At 45.7% G+C, this 23,250-nt stretch overlaps 1 protein-coding gene across 4 annotated transcripts in view; it reads right to left on the bottom strand.

Moving 5' to 3' along the window:
- Positions 1-23,250, bottom strand: part of fbxl2 (F-box and leucine-rich repeat protein 2) — a 308,660-nt gene that overhangs the window by 134,970 nt on the left and 150,440 nt on the right. For 3 of the 4 annotated variants that reach the window (XM_038809916.1, XM_038809919.1, XM_038809917.1), the window contains 2 exons: positions 3,068-3,136; positions 2,890-2,985 (listed from right to left, as the gene is read on the bottom strand). In XM_038809916.1, coding sequence (XP_038665844.1) covers positions 2,890-2,985; positions 3,068-3,136 — 165 coding nt within the window. The remainder of the gene's footprint in view (positions 1-2,889; positions 2,986-3,067; positions 3,137-23,250) is intronic. The other variant, XM_038809918.1, reaches the window with a different exon arrangement.

The raw sequence follows: 23,250 nt of genomic DNA on the forward strand, positions 1-23,250 counted from the left end.
CACAGCCTATATCTTCTAAAACGAAAGCACGACGTCTTCTTCAAGGCCTGTAGACTCGAATTTGAATCCACTAGAGGGATACTCGCTGACGACTTCACAATATTCAGCACCATTCACGACTCCTCAGATACTGTAGTAGTCCATGTCCAAATGCACCATGACTGTTACAATATCCAGCCTTGCGTTGAAAAGTGGCAAATAACATTCGTGCCATACAAGTGACAATGACCATCTCCAACAAGAGAGAATGTAATCATTGCACTATGGCATTACCATTGCGGTATCACCCACTATCAACATCCTGAGGGCTACCGCTGACCAGAAACTGAACTGGACTAGCCATAGAAATACTGTGGAGACCAGAGCAGGTCAGTGGTTAGGAATCCTGCAAAGAGTAGTTCACCTCTTGACTACCGAAAGGCTGTCCACCATCTTCAAGACACAAGTCAGGAGTGTGATTAAATACTCTCCACTTGCCCAGATGAGTACAGCTGCAAAAGCACCTGGCCCAATACAATCCTGGACAATGCAGTCTACTTGATTGGCGCCCAATCTACAAACTTTCACTCCTTCCGCCACCGACAAACAGTAACAGCAGTCTGTACCATTTTGAAGATGCACTGCAGGACTCACCAAGGCTTCTGAGACAGCACCTTCTAAATCTACAACCGTTACCATCTAGATGGACAAGCGCAGCAGACACATGGGAATGCCACGAACTAGAGGTACCCCTCCAAGCTATTCATCATCCGGGCTGGGAAATGCACTTTCACTGGGTTAAAATCCTGGGACTCCCTCTCTAACACCACTTACACCACAGGAACTGTAACAGTTTGAGGAGGCAGTTCACATCACCTTTTCAAGGATAGTTAGCAATGCCCACATTCCGTAAATTAATTTTTGAAAAAACCCAACCCTCAAATTGAATGCTGCACCCATAGCAGTTTTTTCTGCCAACCATCTCCCATCTCTCCCTGCTAAAATTTAATTTTCAAGCTGCCAATGTTGTTGCTGCTAAAACATTTTGAGTCTTGATGCTGCTGCTTCATTTCACCTCCATCTTCCCAGACCATGGGTAGAAACATAAAAGGAGAAGGATCAGAAAACAGTAAGATATCAGAAGAGAAAAGAAAAGCAAAGAGAAAAGTAAGAAGGGGGTGCAAATTGGAGAAGGAAAGGAGACAGAAGTACAAAGAAGTAAAGAATATATCGAAGTGGAGATGTCTTTGCTCAACAACTCTATTGCTGAAAAAAGAGAGACATCCTGTTTAGTTTTTTGCCTTGCTCTCATCAGGACAGTTCACAAGAATAACAGTAGCAAAGGGAACAACAATCTACACTATGAGAAAAGAGTGATTTGTGGAGGCTTAGGCATGGAGAATGAACAAGGGAACAGTGAACTGCCAAGCTTCTGTTCAAATTCAAACCAGGCAGGTTGACTCTGATTGGTGAAAGCATTGCCCCGGGGAATGAAACAGGCAATGGCTTTCCCCCAACGTTTTATTTAATTGAAAAAAGTGCAATGCATGGATACACTCCTACTGCCTGCAACGGGTAGGGCCCTGATCGTGAATATATGAAGCTTCTTGTATGTGTAAATGAGCCACACTGCAAAACTAGCTGATCTCCCATATTACTCATTTGTGTGATAGGAAGAACATCTTTTTGGCTTGACTGCAGTGTTCTGTTAGTGGAAAATACCAATTTTGTGTTGCTATCGCATAGTAACAGCATGAAATGGCTAGCTGCATCAGTTGTTAAAAGTTTTGAGACATCTTATCCTTCCAGGATAATCAGAGGCAGATTGGGACTGAGGGCCATTCATGATTTTGCATGATACACAGTGAGCAACAATCTGATCAGGGGAGCTATTATCCTGCAGGATTGCATTGGTGCACCCTGTTTCAGCATCAAAATTGCACGATGAGCAAATAGCTTGGTCCCTATTTGTAAGGTTGCCGATAAAACTCAACTCGAAATGGGGTAAGCGTTGATGTGATATTTAATTCTGACAGTACTTAACTCAGAAGCAAAAGAATCATCCATGGTTCATCCAAAAATTGTGATACCATTCAGGTCAATCTGAAAAATTTCTGATACAACAAATGCTCGCCACAGCAGTTGTATTGCAACAGTGCTATTGGGTTTATTGGAGTTTTAAATAAAGCAATTCCTTCAGCCAGTCTTTTGGCATAAACTATGTACCAAAAACAATAACTGATAATTTTGCACTTTGGATAGTTTAGGACAATTTTTATAATTAATCCGTCACACACCATAATAATTACTCCTCCTCTGTGGGTCTATGATCTCATTTCTGGAGAGCGGTCCCCAACCGATATATTAAACGTATGATCCTGCTAATCTTGGCTGTAGCCAAAAAATTATTTATTTCAGAAATAAAACATTGTTTCCATCTCTAAAACGATAGAGAGCCAAATGGGACTCTAAATTTAAGAGCCTTGATTTTAAAAAAATTGAAGACTCTTCAGAAAAAAAATGATTGCATCGTGGGGTGTGGGTAAGGAAGGGGGTAGAGAAGGGGAGGGGACAGCTTGGTGGAATAAGATTAAAAGAAAAATGAAACGTACAGAATGAGCAAAGGACAATGATTTCAATCAAGAATAGCTTTGTAGTTTGAGCTGAATACTACAATAATGCAGCTACTTCTGATATCTGGATAGCTATATCAACAATAATGTGACTGTTCTAATGAACAACAGCTGGAAGCATACAAAATGAATTAGACCAGGGATACAGTTATTTCCATGAACCTGTTGGCCGTCCTTAAAGTTAACACTTTATGAAAACTGATTAAATAGAATACTGCAACTGATGGTTAAAAGATACAAAAACAACAATCCAAGAAGAAAGCCAAATATTAATTACCTCAAAGCCTTCAATGAATTGTTTGTAATAGATACACAAGATGTGAGATCCAGGTTTTTCAGTTTAGTGCAGAATTTACTAAGGCTGATGCAGGTGCTGCCAAAAGAAAAAGAAATACAAACTGTTGTTGACCTTCTAAGAAAACAAATGAACCCAAATGTAAACACAGTTTACTTACCTGTCATTAATTTTTGTGCAACCATTGAGATTTAAATCTTCAATATTCTTACAGTTCTGTGCAAAAGTCCTAAGGATAAAAACAAGTTGCATATCAAAAATATTTAACTATGATGTCATAAATATTCTGCTAAAGTAGCTTTACTAAAACTAGTTTAACAGCAGAATTTAAGTAAATAATAAATCATTTTCATAATATAGATACATAAATTTATGAATGCATAAGAAATATCAGACCATACTACATACTGAACCTGCTCTGTCATTCAAAATGGTCATGACAGGTCTTAGGTTTCAACTTCACTTTCCCACCCACTCCCCATATCATTTGATTCCGAGACCAAAAACAACAATTTCAGCTTTAAATATTTTGATTTGATTTATTTATTGTCACATGTACCAAGGTAGAATTGTCACGTGTACGGAGGTACAGTGAAAAGTATTGTTCTGTATTGTTCTGTGTACAGTCCAGATAGATCGTTACATACATAAATACACAATGTGAATACATAGACACTGGCATCGGGTGAAGCATATGGAGTGTAGCACTGCTCAGTGGGGATAGTGTGTGAAGAGATCAGTTCAGTTGATAAGAGGGTCATTCAGGAGTCTGGTAACATGTTCTCAGATTTTTGTATCTCCTGCCCGATGGAAGAGGTGGGAGGGGTTTTTGATTAATGACATTTGCCCAAGGTAGCAGGTGGTGTAGACAGAGTCAATGGATAGGAGGCGGTTTTGCGTGATGGACTGGGCTGTGTTCACGACTCTCTGTAGTATCTTACGCTCTTGGGTCGAGCAGTTGTCATACCAGGCTGTGATGCAGCCAGATAGGGTGCTTTCTATTGTGCATCTGTAAAAATTGTTAAAGAGTCAATGCGGACATGCTGAATGTTCCGAGCTTCCTGAAGAAGTTGTGCTTTCTTGATCGTAGCGTCGATGTGGGTGGACCAGGACAGATTGTTGGTGATGTGCACACCTTGGAATTTGATGCTGTCAACAATCTCCACCTCAGCACCATTGATGCAGACAGGGGTGTGTATAATACTTTGCTTCCTGGTCAATGACCAGCTCCTTAGTTTTTTGCTGACGTTGAGCGAGATTGTTGTCGTTACACCACAACCATTAAGTTCTCCACCTCCCTCTTGTACTCTGACTCATCATTGTTTGAGATCCGACCCACTACGGTCATGTCATCAGCAAACTTGCAGATGAAGTTGGAGCCAAATTTTGCCACACAGTCGTGTATAGGGAGCATGGTAGGGGGCTAAGTACGCAGCCTTGCCGGGCCTCAGTATGGAAGATTATGGGTCAGGAAGTCGAGGATCCAGTTGCAAAGAGAGGAGCCAAGTCCTAGTTTTGGAGTTTGGATATGAGCTTGGCTGGGATTATCGTGTTGTGGCGCAGCTGGAGTCAATGAATAGGATTCTGACATAGAGACCTTGTTCTCGAGATGCTCCAGGGATGAGTGTAGGGCCAGGGAGATGGCGTCTGCTGTGGACCGGTTGTGGTGGTATGCGAATTGCAGTGGATTCTGGGAGTATGGAGTTTATTTGTCTCATGACCAACCTCTAAAAGCACTTCATAATGATAGATGTCAAGGCCACAGGATGGTACTCATTGAGGCACATTGCCTGGTTCTTCTTTGGCACTGGTATGATGGTGGTCTTCTTGAAGCGGGTGGGAACCTCGGAACGGAATAGGAAGAAAATGAAAAAATGAAAATCGCTTATTGTCACGAGTAGGCTTCAAATGAAGTTACTGTGAAAAGCCCCTAGTCGCCACATTCCGGCGCCTGTTCGGGGAGGCTGTTACGGGAATCGAACCGTGCTGCTGGCCTGCTTGGTCTGCTTTCAAAGCCAGCGATTTAGCCCAGTGTGCTAAACAACCCCTAAACAGATTGAAGATGTCCGCGAACACACCCGCCATTTGGTCCATGCAGGATCTGAGTGCACAACCAGGGAGTCCATCAGGACCTATAGATTTCTGAGGGTTCATTTTCAAGAAGGCCGATCAGACTTCGGAAGTTGTGACGGTAGGTATGGGTGTGTTTGAGGCTGCTGGGGCAGTTGGTTTCCTGCTCAAACCGAGCATAGAATACATTGAGTTCATCGGGGAGGGGTGCGCTGCTGCCGGAGATTCTACTTGGCTTTGCTTTGTAGATCGTTATGTAGTTTAAGCCTCGCCACAACCTTGCCACAACCAACATGAATCCGTGTCGTTAGTCTGTGACTCTAGCTTAGTCTGGTATTGTATCTTGGTATCCCTGCTGGCTTTGCGGAGGTCATACCTAGATTTCTTGTATAGGTCAGGGTCACCTGTTTTGAACGCCTCAGATCTGGCCTTCAGTGAATCTCCCGATTAAACCATGGTTTCCGGTGGGTAACGTACATATGTACCTTCTTTGGCAATCTTCTATAGACTTGCTGATGACGTCTGTGACGGTGGTGGCATACTCGTTATATTCATATATATTTTTAACATTTTAGACATAAAACAAAACAAAGAGTAGGTTCTTCGGGGGTGAGGACAGGTGTACCAGATGTTCGGGGAGTCCTGCGAACCACGCCCATATGTTCTGGGCATGCCCAGCACTGGAAGAATTCTGGAAGGGGGTGGCGGGGACGGTGTCGAGGGTGGTTGGATCCAGGGTCAAACCAGGGTGGGGACTGGCGATTTTTGGAGTTGCGGTAGAGCCGGGAGTGCAGGAGGCGAAAGAGGCCGGTGTCCTGGCCTTTGCGTCCCTAGTAGCCCGTCGAAGGATTCTGTTACAATGGAAGGATGCAAGGCCCCCAAGTGTGGAGACCTGGATCAGTGACATGGCGGGATTTCTAAAATTGGAAAAAAGGTAAAATTTGCCCTGAGAGGATCAATACAAGGGTTCTATAAACGATGGCAGCCTTTTTTGGACTTCGTGGCTCAGAGGTAGGTAACTGGGTCAATAGCAGCAGCAACCCGGGGGGGGGGGGGGGGGGGGGTGTGCATTATTGTAGTGTTTATTTTGTAACTTTATAGTGTGTTAATATGCGTTGTTGTTAAAATGCTGGGTTGTTCATGGGGATGGGGCGAATGTATATGATTGTTAATATTATTGTTATTTTCGGTATTTTACTAAGGTGCGTCAATGTTGTATAAAATCAAAATTTCTCAATAAAAATGATTTTTAAAAAAAAATAAAACAAAACAAACTCCCCCCCCCCCGCCACTCCACCAATCAACCCACATATGACTCAAAGAACGACCCCTGCCATTCCTAACCCCTCCCAAAACCCCGCTCCCCCTCAACAGCTACCGGTAACCAACTCTTTAAAATGCAGAAAAAATAGATTGCGAGCAATCAGTGAGGCGAAAGCTAAAACATCTGCTCCCACCCCGTCTGCAGCTCCGGCAGTTCTAACGCCCTAAATATGGTCCCCAAGGGACTGGGCTCCACGTCCAAGTACAAGATCATCAACATGGTGCTGAAAAAAGACCTCCAAAAGTTTCTCCAACTTCAGCAGGACCTGAACATACGTACATGGTTGGCCGGACCTCTCCCACACCACTTGCAGTTATCCGCCACCCTCTCAAACAACCGGCCCATCTTTGACCATCGTCAGGTGCACCCTGTGCGCCACCTTTAACTATATTAACCCCAGTCTCGCACACAAAGTCGAGGCATTCACCTTCCGCAACACATCACACCATAACCCCCCCTACAGCGCCACCCCCAGCTTCTCCTACCACTTGCCCTTGGCCCTCGAACGACGCTGTACCCTCCTCCAAAATCCTCTCATAAATTGCAACGGTGATCCCCCACTCCCAACAACACCCCATCCAACAACAAAGAAGGCGGTGTCACCGGAAAAGCCGGGAAAACCTTCCTTGCAAAATTCAGCATCTGCGTATACCTGGAGGCACCGCCCCACCCCTGTGGAATCCCAAACCTCTCCGTCAACTTCCCAAAGTTCACAAACCACCCCACCCTTCCAAGAATAGGTCCTTCATTTCCACCATCCCTAAAACCTAGCATCCAATCTCGCCAGCTCAAACACATGATTGTCTCAGGTCTACATCAGCATCAACTCCATCCCCAACTTGAAATGTTGCCGAAATTGCATCCATATCTTCAGCGTGGCCACCACCACTGGACTATCCAAATATTTGCCTGGACGAACAGAAGCGGCGCCGTTGCCAGTGCCTGCAACCCCCTGCCTGCCTCCATCCTCACCCACATTGCCTCTGGCTCCCTACCCCAGCCCCGCACCTTCTTGGCACTTGCCGCCCAATAATAATACATCAGATTCGGCAGAGCCAAACTCCCGCACTGTCACCCTCTCTGAAGCACCGTCTTCTGAATCCTCGCTACCTTATCTGCCCAGAGAAATGACAAAATCAATCGTTCCACCCCCATTAAAAAATGCCTTCCACAAGAAGATTGGTAAAGACTGGAATAAAAACCACGGCAAAACATTCATCCTTACCGCCTGCACCTGGCCTGCCAATGATAGGGGGAGGCTGTCCCGTCTCCGCCTTGACCCTGCCCACCAGGCTCGTAAAATTGAATTTACGGAGCAGGGCCCAATCCTGAGCAACCTGTACCCCCAGATACCTGACGAGAGTAGTCGCCACACGAAACAGCAGTCCTCCAAGCTGGCTCCCATCCCTGGTGGGGAGACCAGAAAGCACTGGCTCTTCTCCAAATTCAATCTGTAGCCCGAAAAAGACCCAAATGTTTAAGCAGCCCCATTATATCCCCCACAGTGGGAACCATGTTGGAAATATACAACATAAGGTCATCAACATACAAGGACACCCTATGCTCCAAACACACACTACCCTCTCTCTCCCCCCCCCCCCAACCACCATCCCCTTCCACTTATGCAAGTTTATCAGCGCAATGGTCAAGGGCTCTATCGCCAGTGTAAATGCCAAGGGCCTTCAAATGCCTTCTCTACATCCAGTGCCGCCACCACCTCCTGCTCCCACCCTTTCTGATGGGGATAGTACCATGTTTAACAAGTGCTGCACTTTCAAGGACAACTGCCTGCCCTTTTTAAACCCCATCTGATCCTCCCCAATCACCTGCAGGAGGCACTCCTTCAACCTACACGAAAACACTTTGGCAAGAATGCTGTCATCCACATTTAACATGGATATTGTCCGATACGACCCACACTCCACTCGGTCCGTACCCATTTTTAACAACAGTGAGATAGATGCCCGTCCCATTGACTCCGGAAGTGACCACCTAGCTACCGCGTCCTTCAACATCTCCCTAAACAGCAGCGCCAGCCTACCCGAAAACTTAGATAATTCCCCAGTGCTTACTCATTTGTATCTTCCCTATACCGTCCGAACATAATCAATTCCCACCGGATCCTCCACCTTGCCCTATGTTCCTCTTCCACTGTGGGACACTCCAGCCCCTCCAAAAACTCCTTCATAGCCAACTTATCCCCCAGTGCTTCGACCTATACAACCTCTTATAAAATCCTTAAATTCCCTATTCACCTGCTCCAGCACAGCCACCAGCCGCCTCACCCCATCCCGAAACTGAACAATCTCACGGGAGGCCACCTACCGGCGGGTGTCCCACCAGCAAGTGACTGGCCTTCTCCCCGTACTCATATACCATACCCTTTGCCCTCCTCACCTGACGTACTGCTTTCCCTGTAGACAAAAGGTCAAACTGCAACTGCAGTTCCTTTCTATTGGCCAAATGTGTGGCATCCTCCGCATACTTCCCATCCAAAATTTTGACTACCAACCGCTGCCGCTCCTCACTTACCTCCCTAAGCACCTAACCCTTAAACGAGATGATGTCGCCCCTTACCACCACCTTCAGCGCCTCCCATACCATCAACGGAGAGAACCACCCATCCCCACAAGACATCAACAAGCTCAGCTTAGATCGATACAACACGGCGTTTAAATCCCCCCTAAAATTAACTGATGCGGGTCCAGGCTCAGAATGGCTGCCAGCATCCTCTTCATAAACCCGACATCATACTAATTTGGGGAATACATGCTAACCAACACCGCCGACCTCCCCCCCAAAGTGCCCATTTTTACAACGTATAACTTTCTTAGCCACCAGTACCACTATTCCCTGGTCCACCCAACCCCCGTTACCATTCAGATGGGGAGTCTCTCACACACCCCACACCACCCCCACCTCCCCCATATCAGCCATAACCACCCCACGGGGCACATCTGCCCTCTCCTCCCCGCCAACTTCTCATGCTCACTGTTTATCCAAAATGAAACCCGGCCCCGCCTCACGAATGCGACCAAGCCGTTTCCTTCATCACCGTCAACTAACTAACACCGTCCCCCAATCCCAGAACCACCCCCATAACCACTTCCTGTCGCAACCGCTCAAATCTGCGTATTCTCCATCCCCCCACCATTCATACTTTCTAGGCCCATCGAAACCTGCCCCCACAGCCTTGGCCGACCGCGGTGCCTCCCCCCACCTTGCTCCCGTTCACTAGCCAAGTTATGTTTGCTAGCGATGTGGCCCCCACCATAGCCCCCTCTCTCCACATACCTAACACAAAAACCAACACAAAGCACCACCCCCACACCCAATCAAACAAATTAAACAAAGAGGAAAAACCTCAACCCATTATCCCACCCTCCCCAAACGATCTCCTCCCAACCACCACATAAGAAATCCAAGTCCAAACTCAGTTCAGCACCAGTCCTTCACCCTCACAAATGGGCAGCATGATAGCATAGTGGTTAGCACTGTTGCTTCACAGCACCAGGGTCCCAGGTTCGATTCCCGGCTTGGGTCACTGACTGTGCGGAGTCTGCACATTCTTCCTGTGCCTGCGTGGGTTTTCCTGCACAAGTCCCGAAAGACGTGCTGTTAGGTAATTTGGACATTCTGAATTCTCTCTCTGTGCACCTGAACAGGTGCCGGAATGTGGGGACAAGGGCTTTTCACAATAACTTCATTGCACTGTTAATGTAAGCCTACTTGTGACAATAAAGATCATTATTATTATTAAATGCTTCCGCCTCCTCCACCGTCTCAAATAAATGGTTCTTGGAGTTATACGTAACTCTCAACTTCGAACTGCACATCACTCTTGTAAAGTGCTGCCTTTGTCCTGTTAAAGGCCTTCTTGCCAGCTCCACCGTGACGTCCTGGTACATACGAATACCACTGCCTTCCCACCTCACCTCCCCATTCTGCATGGCGACGTCAAGTCCTTCTCCTTCACAGACTATCACAGCTCTTGGTGGATCATTCGCCTTTTGCTTTGGCCAGAGCAACCGATAAGCTTTACCCAGCTCAAAGAGGGAGGCGTTCTCCTCCTCCGCCAACAATGTGACGGACCTCCAGCTCCTCAGACAGTCCCACAATCCGAAGATTCTGCCGCTGTGACCTGTTCTCCAGCTCCTCCACTCAGCCCTTTATTAGTTTCCTTCACTTTCCGCAGCTCCTCTTCCATAGAGGCGAGCTGGTTGCTATGCCGTGACAATGCTCCTCCACCCCCTTCAACACCTCACCATGCTCCCCCACCGTCTCCGACGCCTTTCCAAAAGCCTCCTTTATCGGAGCCAGCATCTCTTCCACCAATTGCTTGAGCCCTACCCAGCGAGCTTGCTCCTGCCATCTTTCCTCCCACAGAACTCCGCACCAAACTTCCGTCCACAGGCGGACTTGCATTTCTTCCTTTTCGTGCCCTATTCTTTCGTTGGGATTTGGAAATCCTCCAATTCCCACAACTTTACTGAAGACAGCACATATAAAGGTTCTCCCAAAACTGGGGAAAAGGGCCCAAAAACAAGAACTCTAGCGGGAGCCACCCAACATGTGACCTCCACCTTCATGTCCCAACCGGACGTCCGAAATATATATATTTATTGAAGTTTTATACAATAACAACATAATAAACAATCAACTAACGAAGATGTGAGGGTACAAAGTCAAAAAGCTACAATCAAAACCCCAATAAAAACACAAACTAAAATCTAAATACTATAACTAAACCACCTAACAGCTGATTGTGTCTAAATCCTCAAGAAAGGAAATAAAAGGTTGCCATCTATAAGGTAAAACTTCCCCACCAACCCCCTGATGGTATGCTTAATTTTTTCTCATGCTGGAATGTCATTAAATCGCCTGGCCAGGTAGAAGCACTGGGTGGGATAGGAGACCTCCAGCTAAACAATATTTGCCTCCGGGCAAAGGCGACAGTATCCACTCCTACCCAAGAGTGAAACACCGGTGAGTCGTAGAGACCAAATATGGCCAATGGACATGGCTCTAGAACCACCCAAAGAATCTCCGATATAGTGTTGAAACACGGCAGCACAGTGGACAGCACTGTTGCTTCACAGCACCATGGTCCCAGGTTCGATTCCCGGCTTGGGTCAGTCTGTGCAGAGTATGCACGTTCTCTCAGTGTCTGCATGGGTTTCCTCCGGGTGCTCCAGTTTCCTCCCACAAGTCCCGAAAGACATGCAGTTAGGTGATTTGGACATTCTGAATTCGTCCTCTGTGAACTCGAACAGGTGATGTGACGACTAGGGGGGTTTTTTTTTTCACAGTAACTTCATTGCAGTGTTAATGTATGCCTACTTGTGACAAGATTATTATTAAAAAATGGAAACCAGAAGCTGTCAAGTTTAGGGCAGGGCCAAAACATATAGCTGGGGCAAGTGAACAACGATCACACTTGGTTCTCCACGTTTGGGAAAAACTCACTCATCCTTGCCCTGGTCAAGTTGGTCCTGTGTATTACTTTGAACTGGATTAAACTCAACCGGGCACAAGAGGATGTGGAGTTGACCATGTAGAGGGCCTCCCTCCCAGCCTCATCAGTAAGCACAAGACCCAGCTCCCTCTCACCCAGTCCAATGGGACGTGATCAGACGAGGGAACATAGCCATATAGGTCTGAGATAGTCCCCTTGCCAGGTTGAGCCAAAGATAAAATCTTCTGCAGCATGGAAGAGGGCAGGGCCAAAGCAATGGAAGGAAAATCTTTTTGGAAAAGTCACAAATCTGAAAATAACAAAAGAAGCTAGAATTGGGCAACTGAAATTCGTCAGACAGCACTTTAAAACTGGCAAATCTCCCCTCTACAAATAGGTCCCGAAAACGCTCAAGAGCCTTTGCCTTCCAAAAACTAAATGAAGGGTCCAACCAAGGTAAGAAGAGGTGATTGTTACAAATAAGGGCTAAAGACGACAGGGAAAAAGCTTAAAGTGCTGTTGAAACGGTTTCCAAATCCTGGGGGATGAGGCCACCACATGATTTGAGGAAAATCTAGCAGCAGAGAAGGACAGTGGTGCAATAATTATGGCATGAAGGGTAGAGGTAGTGCACGGGCGAGCCTCAATCCTGTCCCAAATCGAATCGGGGTCACTAATCCACTGAAAAATATTTTGGATCTTAGGAGCCAAATAGTAAAATAAAGAATGTGGGAGAACCAAGCCTCCTGCCCTCCTGTCCCCTTGGAGCAGAACACTGGATTCTGGGACTTTTACTCACCCAAATGAGTGCAGAAATCAATTTGTTAACCTTAATAAAAAATGATTTGGGCTAAAAAAATAGGGATGCATTGAAAGAAAAAGAGAATCCTAGGAAGTACATTCATTTTAATCGTTTGGATCCTATCTGCCAGAAATAGAGGGAAGTTGTTTCACCTTTGTAGATCCGTTCTGACACTATTAGGTATAAATAGATGCATTTATGAGGTGAGGCCCAATTATGGGGCACGGACCCCCAAATAATGGAGACTGGTACTGGAAAGCAACAACGGTAATGAGCTAAACTGAGCTCTTCTAGCGGGAGGGTAGGGGCATTATCCAGCAGACAAATCCAGGAGACAGGTTTATAGCTGAATCTAAATCTCCCGAGTATCTTGAATAGTTATTCCCTTTCCACCCTATGAAACTTTTCTTCAGCTTCCAGAGATACTATAATTTCAGGCTCGGGCTGGGGAAGGGGAAAAAATAACCTTTAAATGGCGATTTATATTGGCCGACAATTGTCGGTCCTTCAAAAAGCCTGTTTGATCCTCTGAAATTATACCTGGCAGGCAAGGATCCAGCCGGAGCGCCAGGACCTTAGCCAGCAGCTTAACGTTGGTGTTTGAAAGGGAGATAGAATGGTATGAACTTCACTCTACTGGATCCTTGTATCCCTTAAGGAGCAAAGAAAGAGGCTTGAGGGAGGGTCGGATGCAATGAACCCTGAGCCAGTGAGTCATCAATCATATCCAATATTAAGGGTACAAACTGTTAGAACATAGAACAGTACAGCACAGTACAGGCCCTTTTGCCCACGATATTGTGCCGACCGTTTATCCTAATCTAAGATCAACCTAAACTACACCCCTTCAATTTACTGCTGTCCATGTGCCTGTCTAAGAGTCGCTTAAATGGCCCTAATGACTCTGACTCCACCACCTCCGCTGGCAGTGCATTCCATGCACCCACCACTCTGACATCTCCCCTATACCTTCCTCCAATCACCTTAAAATTATGACCCCTTGTGACAGCCATTTCCACTCTGGGGAAATGTCTGCGGTTATCCACTCTATTCATGCCTCATCACCTTGTAACACCTCTATCAAGTCACCTCTCTTCCTTCTTCACTCCAGTGAGAAAAGCCCTAACTCCCTCAACCTTTCTTCATCAGACATGCTCTACAGTCCAGGCAGCAACCTGGTAAATCTCCTCTGTACCCTCTCCAAAGCCTCTCCACATCCTTCCTATAATGAGGCGATCAGAACTCGACACAATATTCCAAGTGTGGACTAACTAGGGTTTTATAAAGCTGCAGCAAAACCTTGCAGCTCTTAAACTCAATCCCCCTGTTAATGAAAGCCAACACACCATATGCCTTCTTAACAACCCTATCAACCTGTGTGGCAACTTTGAGGGATCCATGTACATGGACCCCAAGATCCCTCTGTTCTTCCACACTTCCAAGAATCCTGCCTTAAACCCTGTATTCAGCATTCAAATTCGATCTTCCACAATGAATCACTTCACATTTATCAAGGTTGAACTCCATCTGTCACTTCTCAGCCCAGCTCTGCATCCTGTCAATGTCCTTTGAAACGTGCAACAACCCTCAACACTATCTACAACTCCCCCAACCTTTGTGTCATCGGCAAACTTACTAACCCACCCTTCCACTTCCTCATCCAAGTCATTTATAAAAACCACAAAGAGCAGAGGTCCCAGAACAGATCCTTGCGGAACACCACTGGTCACCGACCTCCAGGCGAAATACTTTCCATCCACCACCACTCGCTGTCTTCTTTCAGCCAGCCAATTCTATATCCAGACAGCCACGTTTCCCTGTATCCCATGCCCCTAACTTTCTGAATGAGTCGACCATGGGGAACCTTATCAAATGCCTTACTGAAATCCATATACACCACAGCCACTGCCCAACCTTCATCAATGTTTCTCGTCACATCCTCAAAGAATTCAATGAGGCTTGTGAGGCATTACCTGCCCCTCACAAAGCCATGCTGACTATCTTTAAACAAACTATGTTTTTCGAAATAATCATCAATCCTATCTCTCAGAATCCTTTCCAATATTTTGTTCACCACAGACGCAAGACTGATGGGTCTGTAATTCCCAGGGATTTCCCTATTCCCTTTCTTGAACAGGGGAACAACATTCGCCTCCCTCCAATCGTCCGGTACCACTCCAGTGGAGAGTGAGGATGCAAAGAGGATCATCGCCAACGGCGCAGCAATCTCCTCCCTCGCTTCCCGTAGTAACCTTGGGAATATTCTAGGAATATTTCGTAAAACACGACGGGGAAGCCATCAGGACCTGGGGCCTTGCCAGGTTGCATTAGGTGAACACACCCTCACCCGCCAGCTTGCAAAACATGTCCGAAAAATATTCAGTGTCGGCCCTCTATGCCCTCCGGCAATCCCACAATACAAATGTTCTGCCTCCTAGATCAATTTTCCAGGTCACTCAGGTTAGCCTTCAATGACTTATTATGTTCGACCACCGAAGTAAGATCGACCTCGAGAGAAGGGAACCGATCACTGTGATCACGCCATCTTGATTATGGCTCCATGAGCCTCAGCTGACTTATTCGTGCTTCCTAAGGCCAAAACCTCTTCAATCAATCTTTTAAGATCTACCGCCAAACTTTGACGGTGTTTCTCTAGTTCAATCGGCAAAATGCGAACGAGATCCACAGCTGCTAGAGTGGTCGAACCCACCCCTGCAATCTTACTTCCAGAAGAATCCTGAGGGATTTCTGAATCCGTTGACAGATTTCGGCCTGAATCCTTCTTATTTTTGTCTCTTTGGGCGTGCCAGTAAGGTAGAAGCTCTATTTCACAAAATTATTAGGTTTTTGAAAATTAAACAACTTTTGGTGCCAGAAAAGAGGGTTAATAAAAATCAGCATTCCAGCAGGAGCCACCTCGTGCACGTCCTCCCCCTGCATTGCATCATGGAAGTCCCCAGCCTTAAATATATTCAATATTGGTTCACCCACATCCTTCTGGGTAGAGAATTCCAAAGAATTACAACCCTATCAGTAAAGAAATTTCTTCTCATCTCAGTTCTAAATGATGTATTTTTCATTATAGTGTAAAACAAAATCATTGCAAAACTAATAGAAGTTCCAATTAATCCAAAAATTAACCGCAGAAAACCAAATTACAGTCTACTTCTATTGGTGACTGAGACAGATGTGGCTGACTGTTAGTAATACTATTATAGCAGCATGTAACCATAAAGAACCACGAGTCGAGAAGCACAGAAACAATCAATGGTAATGTGGAAGTTGCAGCATCAATACACACCAGGGTTGTTCCCAAATAATTAGTTCAAAATATATAGTGACAGACTCTAAGGATTGGAGACTTAAATAATCCAAAGCACTTGAGATAGTAGAGTTCTCATGTGGAGATTTGTTTTGAAATGAAAAGAAAAGTGATAGAGAGGCACATAGGCTGGCTCAGCATCAAGACTTCGATTAATCGTTTCTCAAGTTCAGTTCCTAATGTTTGCAGCTAAAATGTACTAAGGGCAGACGTACATTTTTTCACAAATGTCATGAGCACCTTTGCGCTCTCGCTCACCCTTCCCATAAGCCACAAAGTTCCCAAGCTGCACCCATCAGGTGAGACCTGGCATCTCTCTCATCCTCAGGACACTTGGCTTTAGAGCTGGAGACTCCATCTACACCCACATCAATACCCAGAACAGTACTTAGCAACCACTGTGGCCCATCTAATTCTCGTTGATAAACATCTATATTAAATATAAATGACCAATATTAACAGAGATGTGTGTGTGCACTGCTCAACAGCAGCACAGTCACTAGTTTCCAATGGGGTGTCCAGTTTCTAATGGGTTGTCGCACTTCCCAAGAAAAATGCTCAAAATACCCATAGGCTCTTCCTCCTTTAAACCCTGAATAGACTCAGGTTTGCTGGCCCGCTGGCAGAAAGGGGGCAGACAGGCAGAAGGATGACATTAGTCACAACACTAGTGTCATAGAGGGCTACAGCACAAAAAAGGCCCTTCGGGCCATCTCATCAGTGCCGATCAAAAACAACCACCCAAGTATTCTAATCCGCCAGCACTTGGTCCATATCTTTGTATGCCTTGGCACCGCAAGTGCACATCCAAATACTTTGTAAATGTTATGAGGGTCTTTGCCTCCATCATCCTTTCAGACAGTGAGTTCAAGGCTCTTACCACCCTCTGGGTGAAAAAGCCTTTCCTCACATCCCCTCTAAACCTCCTGCCCCTTGCCTTAAATCTATGCCCCTGGTCATTGATGCCTCCACCAAGGGGTAAAGTTTCTTCCTGTCCAATTCATATCTGGGTGGTAAAATATTGAGATTCTATTTTTTGAACATTTGACTCATCCATACTTTGATATTGGATTGACTGCCTAACAACATTGAAGCCAATAGTAGTTAAGGGAGATGGTGAGGTGTAGCTGAGCATTTTCCTCATTTTACATTGGGAGGTTAACCCCGTACTTGCAGATGATCTTACTGAAGGGGGAATTTGACTCAGTAGAGTTGACCACAATTAGATTTGAGGGAGACTCAGTGACTGTGCGAGATTGGGAAAATCTTCACCAACTGCGTTCAGGCAGACAGAAATGGAAGAACAAGAGAAGCAAATGAAGAGAACAGCATGGTCAAGCATTGCAAACATCTTTAGGATAGTAAATAAGTATAATGCACCACTAACTGCAAACAGGCATCATTCATGACTTTAGTCAGGATAGTCTCAGTACCACACTCAGGAAATAAACCAGGCAGAAATTATTCAAACAGCAAGCTCTGGGATAAATGGACAAGAGTTTGGAAGCAACATGTTTAAATTATAGACAGTCAGCAAATGCATATTTAGATAGCTAATTTTTAAACATTTAAGTACAGAAGAATCTCAGCAAGACCTTGAATTTATCTGACAGTGTGAGCCTTCATAGACAGCTCTGATAAGTCACTTACGACAGGCATGCAATTGTTAAAGCCTCAGGAAAACTGCAATTGCAGATACTCATTGTAGATTTCTAATGCCAAGAGGATTTTATTGGAGAACAAGAAAGGAATTACTAAGTATCAGTAATAAAATCAAAGTCAGAAAGTTATGGCTTAAATCTCACTCAAAAATTGAACAGAATGTAGGTTAACATTTCACTGCAGTACTACTATATTATCAAGACCCTTAAACCAAGGCCCTGCAAGTGGGTATAAAATAACCATGACAGTATTCAAAGAGAAACAAGGTGTTCTCCTGGCCTAACAAATGCTACCAACGATTAACTGGCCATTTAGTTTGCTCGATTTGTGGGATCCTGCTCTGCACAATTTCATTAAATATTTATCTATTTAGCGGTGAACCTCTTTGGGATGTTTTGAGGTGTTATAAAATGCAAGTTTCTTTTTTTTCCCTTTCAACTTCACTACCACAAAGCTGCTATCAAAATAGCGGCCTCCACCAATGGGATGGCTCCAATGTCTTGGAGATTTGCTCGATGACTTATAATGATCCTGACTTAAGTGTTCCTTATAATGGTATCCTTATCCAATCTTCAATGATCCATGTGAAAGAAGGATGTATATAGCATCACGTCCTCACTGTTGAAAAGAAAGTTGAAGTCATTCCCAGGGCCATAAGCTGCTCGTGTCTTGAACAGAGTCATAAAGATGTCAATAGTTGGGACAGTCCTGTCACAGGCTGTGAATCAAGCAACTGAGAGGCATTTAAAATAGCTAACGGGTCTGAAAAACATAAGAATAAAAGAACAGGATACTATCCACAATTCCCACGAGGGGCAAATCTGATAGAAACCAGCATCTTTCCAAAAAGATTTGGGTTGCTTGTGGTTCAAGAACATTGCTCAATTAGCTTACTGGTGTGCCTGAGAATACTTATTTTCTCAAAAGTACATTTTAGATGTACGTATGAAGTTAAATAAAATTCTTGCTTGGTTAAAAATCTTACAAAATGAAATGTTGTGGTTAGAGGATCACCAGTCTGCCATTGGATGTCAAAATTAACTTTTGATGACTTGGATTTGGATTTGTTTATTGTCACGTAGACCGAAATACAGTGAAAAATATTGTTCTGCGTACAGTTCAGACAGATCACTCCATACATCAAAAAAATACATAGGGCAAACATAAATACACAATGTAAATACATAGACACAGGCATTGGGTGAAGCATACAGCAGTGTAGTACTACTCAGTAGAGAGGATGTGTGAAGAGATCAGATCGGTCCATAAGAATGTCGTTTAGGGGTCTGGTAACAACGGGGAAGAAGCTGTTCTTTCAATATGTCGAACAATACATCTTGAAGATATGGTGGCACTGTGACCTGGTTGTTCATTTGCCTTGATATGAATTTGAGCAATCAGTATCTTGAACAGTTTGACATCTTTGCACTGAATCTCGGTTTAATAATCAGTCAATTTGGACAGAAGCCTAGACTGCTCCAAGCAGTTGTCCTTCTCAAAATAATTATAGCAAAGCACACTTTGACTGATCAGGATTTGTTTAAGGTGTTTCTCTCAAAGCAGGCCAGCAGCACGGTTCGATTCCCATACCAGCCTCCCCGGACAGGAGCCGGAATGTGGCGACTAGGGGCTTTTCACAGTAACTTCATTGAAGCCTACTCGTGACAATAAGCGATTTTCAATTTCAATTTCAATAGAAGACATGGAGAATTTTTGGGGGCTGAAACTCTGGTCTTCTGGCTCTCTGATGCAAGCAAACAAGACACAGATGGAAGACTGATTTCCTTTGCTAACTAAGGTATCAGTGGACTAAACACACTTACAGCCTGAACCTTGTAGCATCTTGGGTGGGCAAGTAATCCTCACTTCAAGATAACTCAATGAGATGCCCAGTCCCATCCCTGGGGCATCTAAAGGGACAGATTATCAGGGGCATCACATTAAATAGGAATACTTTGGAAGGACAACAATCCAAAACAGGATTAATTCCTCAAGATTTGGGCATCCCAAGTCCTGAAGGTGGAAAAGAAGTCCCTATCAGATTTAGAACATAGCAATGGATTTTACTTGTCAATGTCATTAAAAATCGCTTCACTGAGATATAAATCCATTAGACTATGGATTAAAATAGAGAAAACACGCACGAAGAATGGATTTTCAGGGATTCCAAGCAATAAGGGCTTTCACAAAACACTTGTGTGGAAAGGTCAATATCACAAAAACAATGAAGCAATCAACAATAACTATTCAGTAAATCCCAGAGAGCTAGACAAATGGGAAAGTGAATCGAAAAACAGTTCAACACAAGTTAAAGGATTAACTACTGCAAAGATCAATATGTCTTAAAGAATATAATTCTCCCTGCTGGTGGTATTTTCCTTCTTTATTACTTTATATATTTGGAACATGGGGCAAAGCTTTTTTTTTAAAATGTTTTTATTCTCCATTTGCACATTTTCCTTCAAAGTTTACACCCCACCCACAGACAGTGAACGGTAACAAATACATAATCAATTCCCTTAACAATAACAACGATCCCATCCTCCCACCACGCCACACAACGGCCCGCCTGTCAATACATGCATCCAATAAAACAAACCCTCCACGGTGGAAACAAAAACAAAGGAGAAAAAGAAAAAGGAGTCCGGGACCGCCCATGGTCACCATAGAGTCCACACCCCCCCCCACCCCGCCCCCACACTCAACGCCATTCAACCTCTGAAAGAGTACCGTACATGATACCCAAGAGTTGTAAACAACCCCCCCCCCCCCCCGCTCTCCAACTCCTCCCGTCCACTCCTCTTGTAAAACTCCTCCCCCCAACCTCGGTTCCTTCCCCCCAACTTTACGCCCCGGCGAGACCACTCGGACCCTGTTGTGCCAAGCTCCGATGGCCGCAGCCCCGCCCCCCACCTCACTCCCGTTCACTGGCTGGCTTAAACCGGCCAGCATGGAGGATCTCGCCCGGGTCCCTTTCCCCCTTGCCCAGCCCTAGGAAAGACCCGAAATACCATTTTAGCACACAAACCCCGCATATCCACCTACACCCCAAAGAGCCCTCACTTCGAGTGAAAGTCCCATCACTTCCCTTGTCCAAATATATACAACAATGGCTCCTTTAGCCCATACACCCGCCCGCAGTGAAACAAAAAAGAAAAAAATACAGTCATGAGGTTACATCGGCACATGGCCATTTCTCAATTTCTCAGTTCTGCCACAGTCCTTCCGCCTTCACAAAATCCTCCGCTGCTTCCTGTTCCAAAGTAAAAGTCCTTGAGCTTGTAAGTCACCCTCAGCTTCGCTGGATATACAATGCCGCACTGCACCTTGCTGATGTACAGTGCCCTCTTCACCCCGTTGAAAGTAGCCCGCCTCCTCGCCAGCTCCACTGTAAAGTCTTGGTATACACGTATACCAGCTTCAGCCAACTGCACCACCCGCTTCTGCTTGACCCATCACAGGACCTTCTCCTTCACACTGTACCTACGGAAGCACAGAGTCACTACCCTTGGCGGCTCACTCGCCTTTGGTACAGGCCTCCACGACCGATGAGCCCAATCCAGTTCATACCGGGAAGGATCCTCCCCCTCCCCCAATAGTTTTGCCAGCATCGCGGCAAAATACTCAGTCGGCCTCGGCCCTTCAACCAGTCCAAGCAGCCCCACAATCCTCAAATTCTGTCACCTGGATCTGTTTTCCAGGTCTTCCATTTTTCCTCGCAGATCCTTGTTAATCTCCATCACCTTCTGCATCTCCTTCCCCATCGAGGTAAGTTGATCACCGTACTGCAATAATGTCGCCTCCACTTCCTTCAGCGCCTCCCCTTGCTCCCGCACCTCCGCCACTGCGCTCGCCACCGCCGTCGTCACCGGGAGAATCGCCTCCTCCACCAGCACACTCAAAACCTCCCTCATTGTCTCCATGTAATTTGTAAACTGCCTTTCAAATTCCGCAGCCATCACCTTAGTTATTTCTTCAGCCGTAAGCAATGCGGCCTCCCCTGGTGCTCTAGCCTCCATTTTCCTTGGTGACCCCACGGTGACCTTCCACTCCCCGACGGACCTTCAGCTGTTTTTGTACTGCCGTTTTTTTGCTCACCCTCGACATTTTCCCTCACTGTGCCTCCTCTGTGCCTTCTCCCTGCTTTTGCCGCCTCCGTGGACCCTGGGACCGGGCTTAAAGCCCCGAAAATGCCGTTCCTGAACGGGACCCCTCCATTGCGCGGCTGCCTCCCACCCGCCGTCAGCGGAAGTCCGGGGCAAAGCCTTTTGTTCAGTTTTTCAGGGGAGGCGGTATTGTCGCTGGACTAGTGATCCAGAGGCCCAGGATTATGATCTGGGGACCACGGTTCGATTCCCTCCACGGCAGGCGATGGAATTTAAACTCAATCAAATATCTGGAATTAAAAGTCTAATGATGACCATGAAACCATTGTCGAAAAAAAACATCTGCCATCCTTACCTGTGACTCCAGACCCACAGCAATGTGGTTGACTTTTAAATGTCCTAGCAAGCCACTCAGTTGTTTTCAACTGCTACGACGGACCACCCAGCATCCAACCAGGCACCGGAATCGACAATGGCAAACCCAGCCCTGTCGACCCTGCTAAATCCTCCTTACTAACATCTGGGGGCTTGTGCCAAAGTTGGGAGAGCTGCCTCACAGACTAGTTAAGCAACAGCCTGACATAGTCATATTCACAGAACTGTATCTTACAGTCAATGTCCCAGATACCACTATCAGCATTCCTGGAGATCTCAACGGCAGATCTAGGTGATAGGCGGCACAGTGGTATACAGACAGTAGGCAGTTGCCTTGGGAGCCCTAAACATCGGCACTGGACCACATGAAGTCTCATGGCTTCAAGATTAAACATGTACCGGCCACCATCAGCTGATCAATCAGTCCTCCATGTTGAACATCACTTGGAGGAAGTGCTGAGGGTGGCAAGGGCCAGAATATGCTCTGGGTTCACCACCAAGAGCAGCTCAGTAATACCACCACATATCGAGCTGGCCTAGTTCTAAAGGACATAGCTGCTGGACTGGCTTGTGTGGCACTACCACCATGCTAAATGGATAGACTTCGAGCAGATCTAGCAACTCAAGACTGGGTATCCATGAGGCACTGTGGGCCATACGCAGCAGCAGAATTATATTCAACCACAATCTGCAACCTCATGGCCCGGCATATCCCCCACTGCACCGTTCCCACCAAGCCAGGGGATCAACCCTGGTTCAATGAAGATTGCAGGAGAGCATGCCAGGAGCAACATCAGGCATACCGAAATTTGAGGTGTCAACCTGGTGAAGCTACAACACAACTACTTGTGTGCCAAATAACATAAGCAGCAAGTAATAGACAGAGCTAATTAATTGCACAGCAAACACATCAGATCTAAGCACTGTAGTCCTGCCACATCCAGTTGTCAATGGTGGTGAATAATTAAACAACTCCACAAATAGCCCCATCCTCAGTGATGGAGGAGCCCAACACATATGTGCAAAAGTCAAGGCTGAGGCATTCACAACAATGTTCAGCAAAAGTGCATGATCCATCTCGGTCTCTCCAGAAGTCCCAAGCATCACAGATGTCAATCTTCAGCCAATACGATTAACTCCACGTGATATCAAGAAACAGCTGAAGGCACTGGATACTGAAAAGGCTATGGGCCCCGACAATATCCCGGCAACAGTACTGAAGACTTC

The sequence above is a fragment of the Scyliorhinus canicula genome, chromosome 10, assembly GCF_902713615.1.
Source record: "Scyliorhinus canicula chromosome 10, sScyCan1.1, whole genome shotgun sequence".
NCBI lineage: Eukaryota > Metazoa > Chordata > Chondrichthyes > Carcharhiniformes > Scyliorhinidae > Scyliorhinus > Scyliorhinus canicula.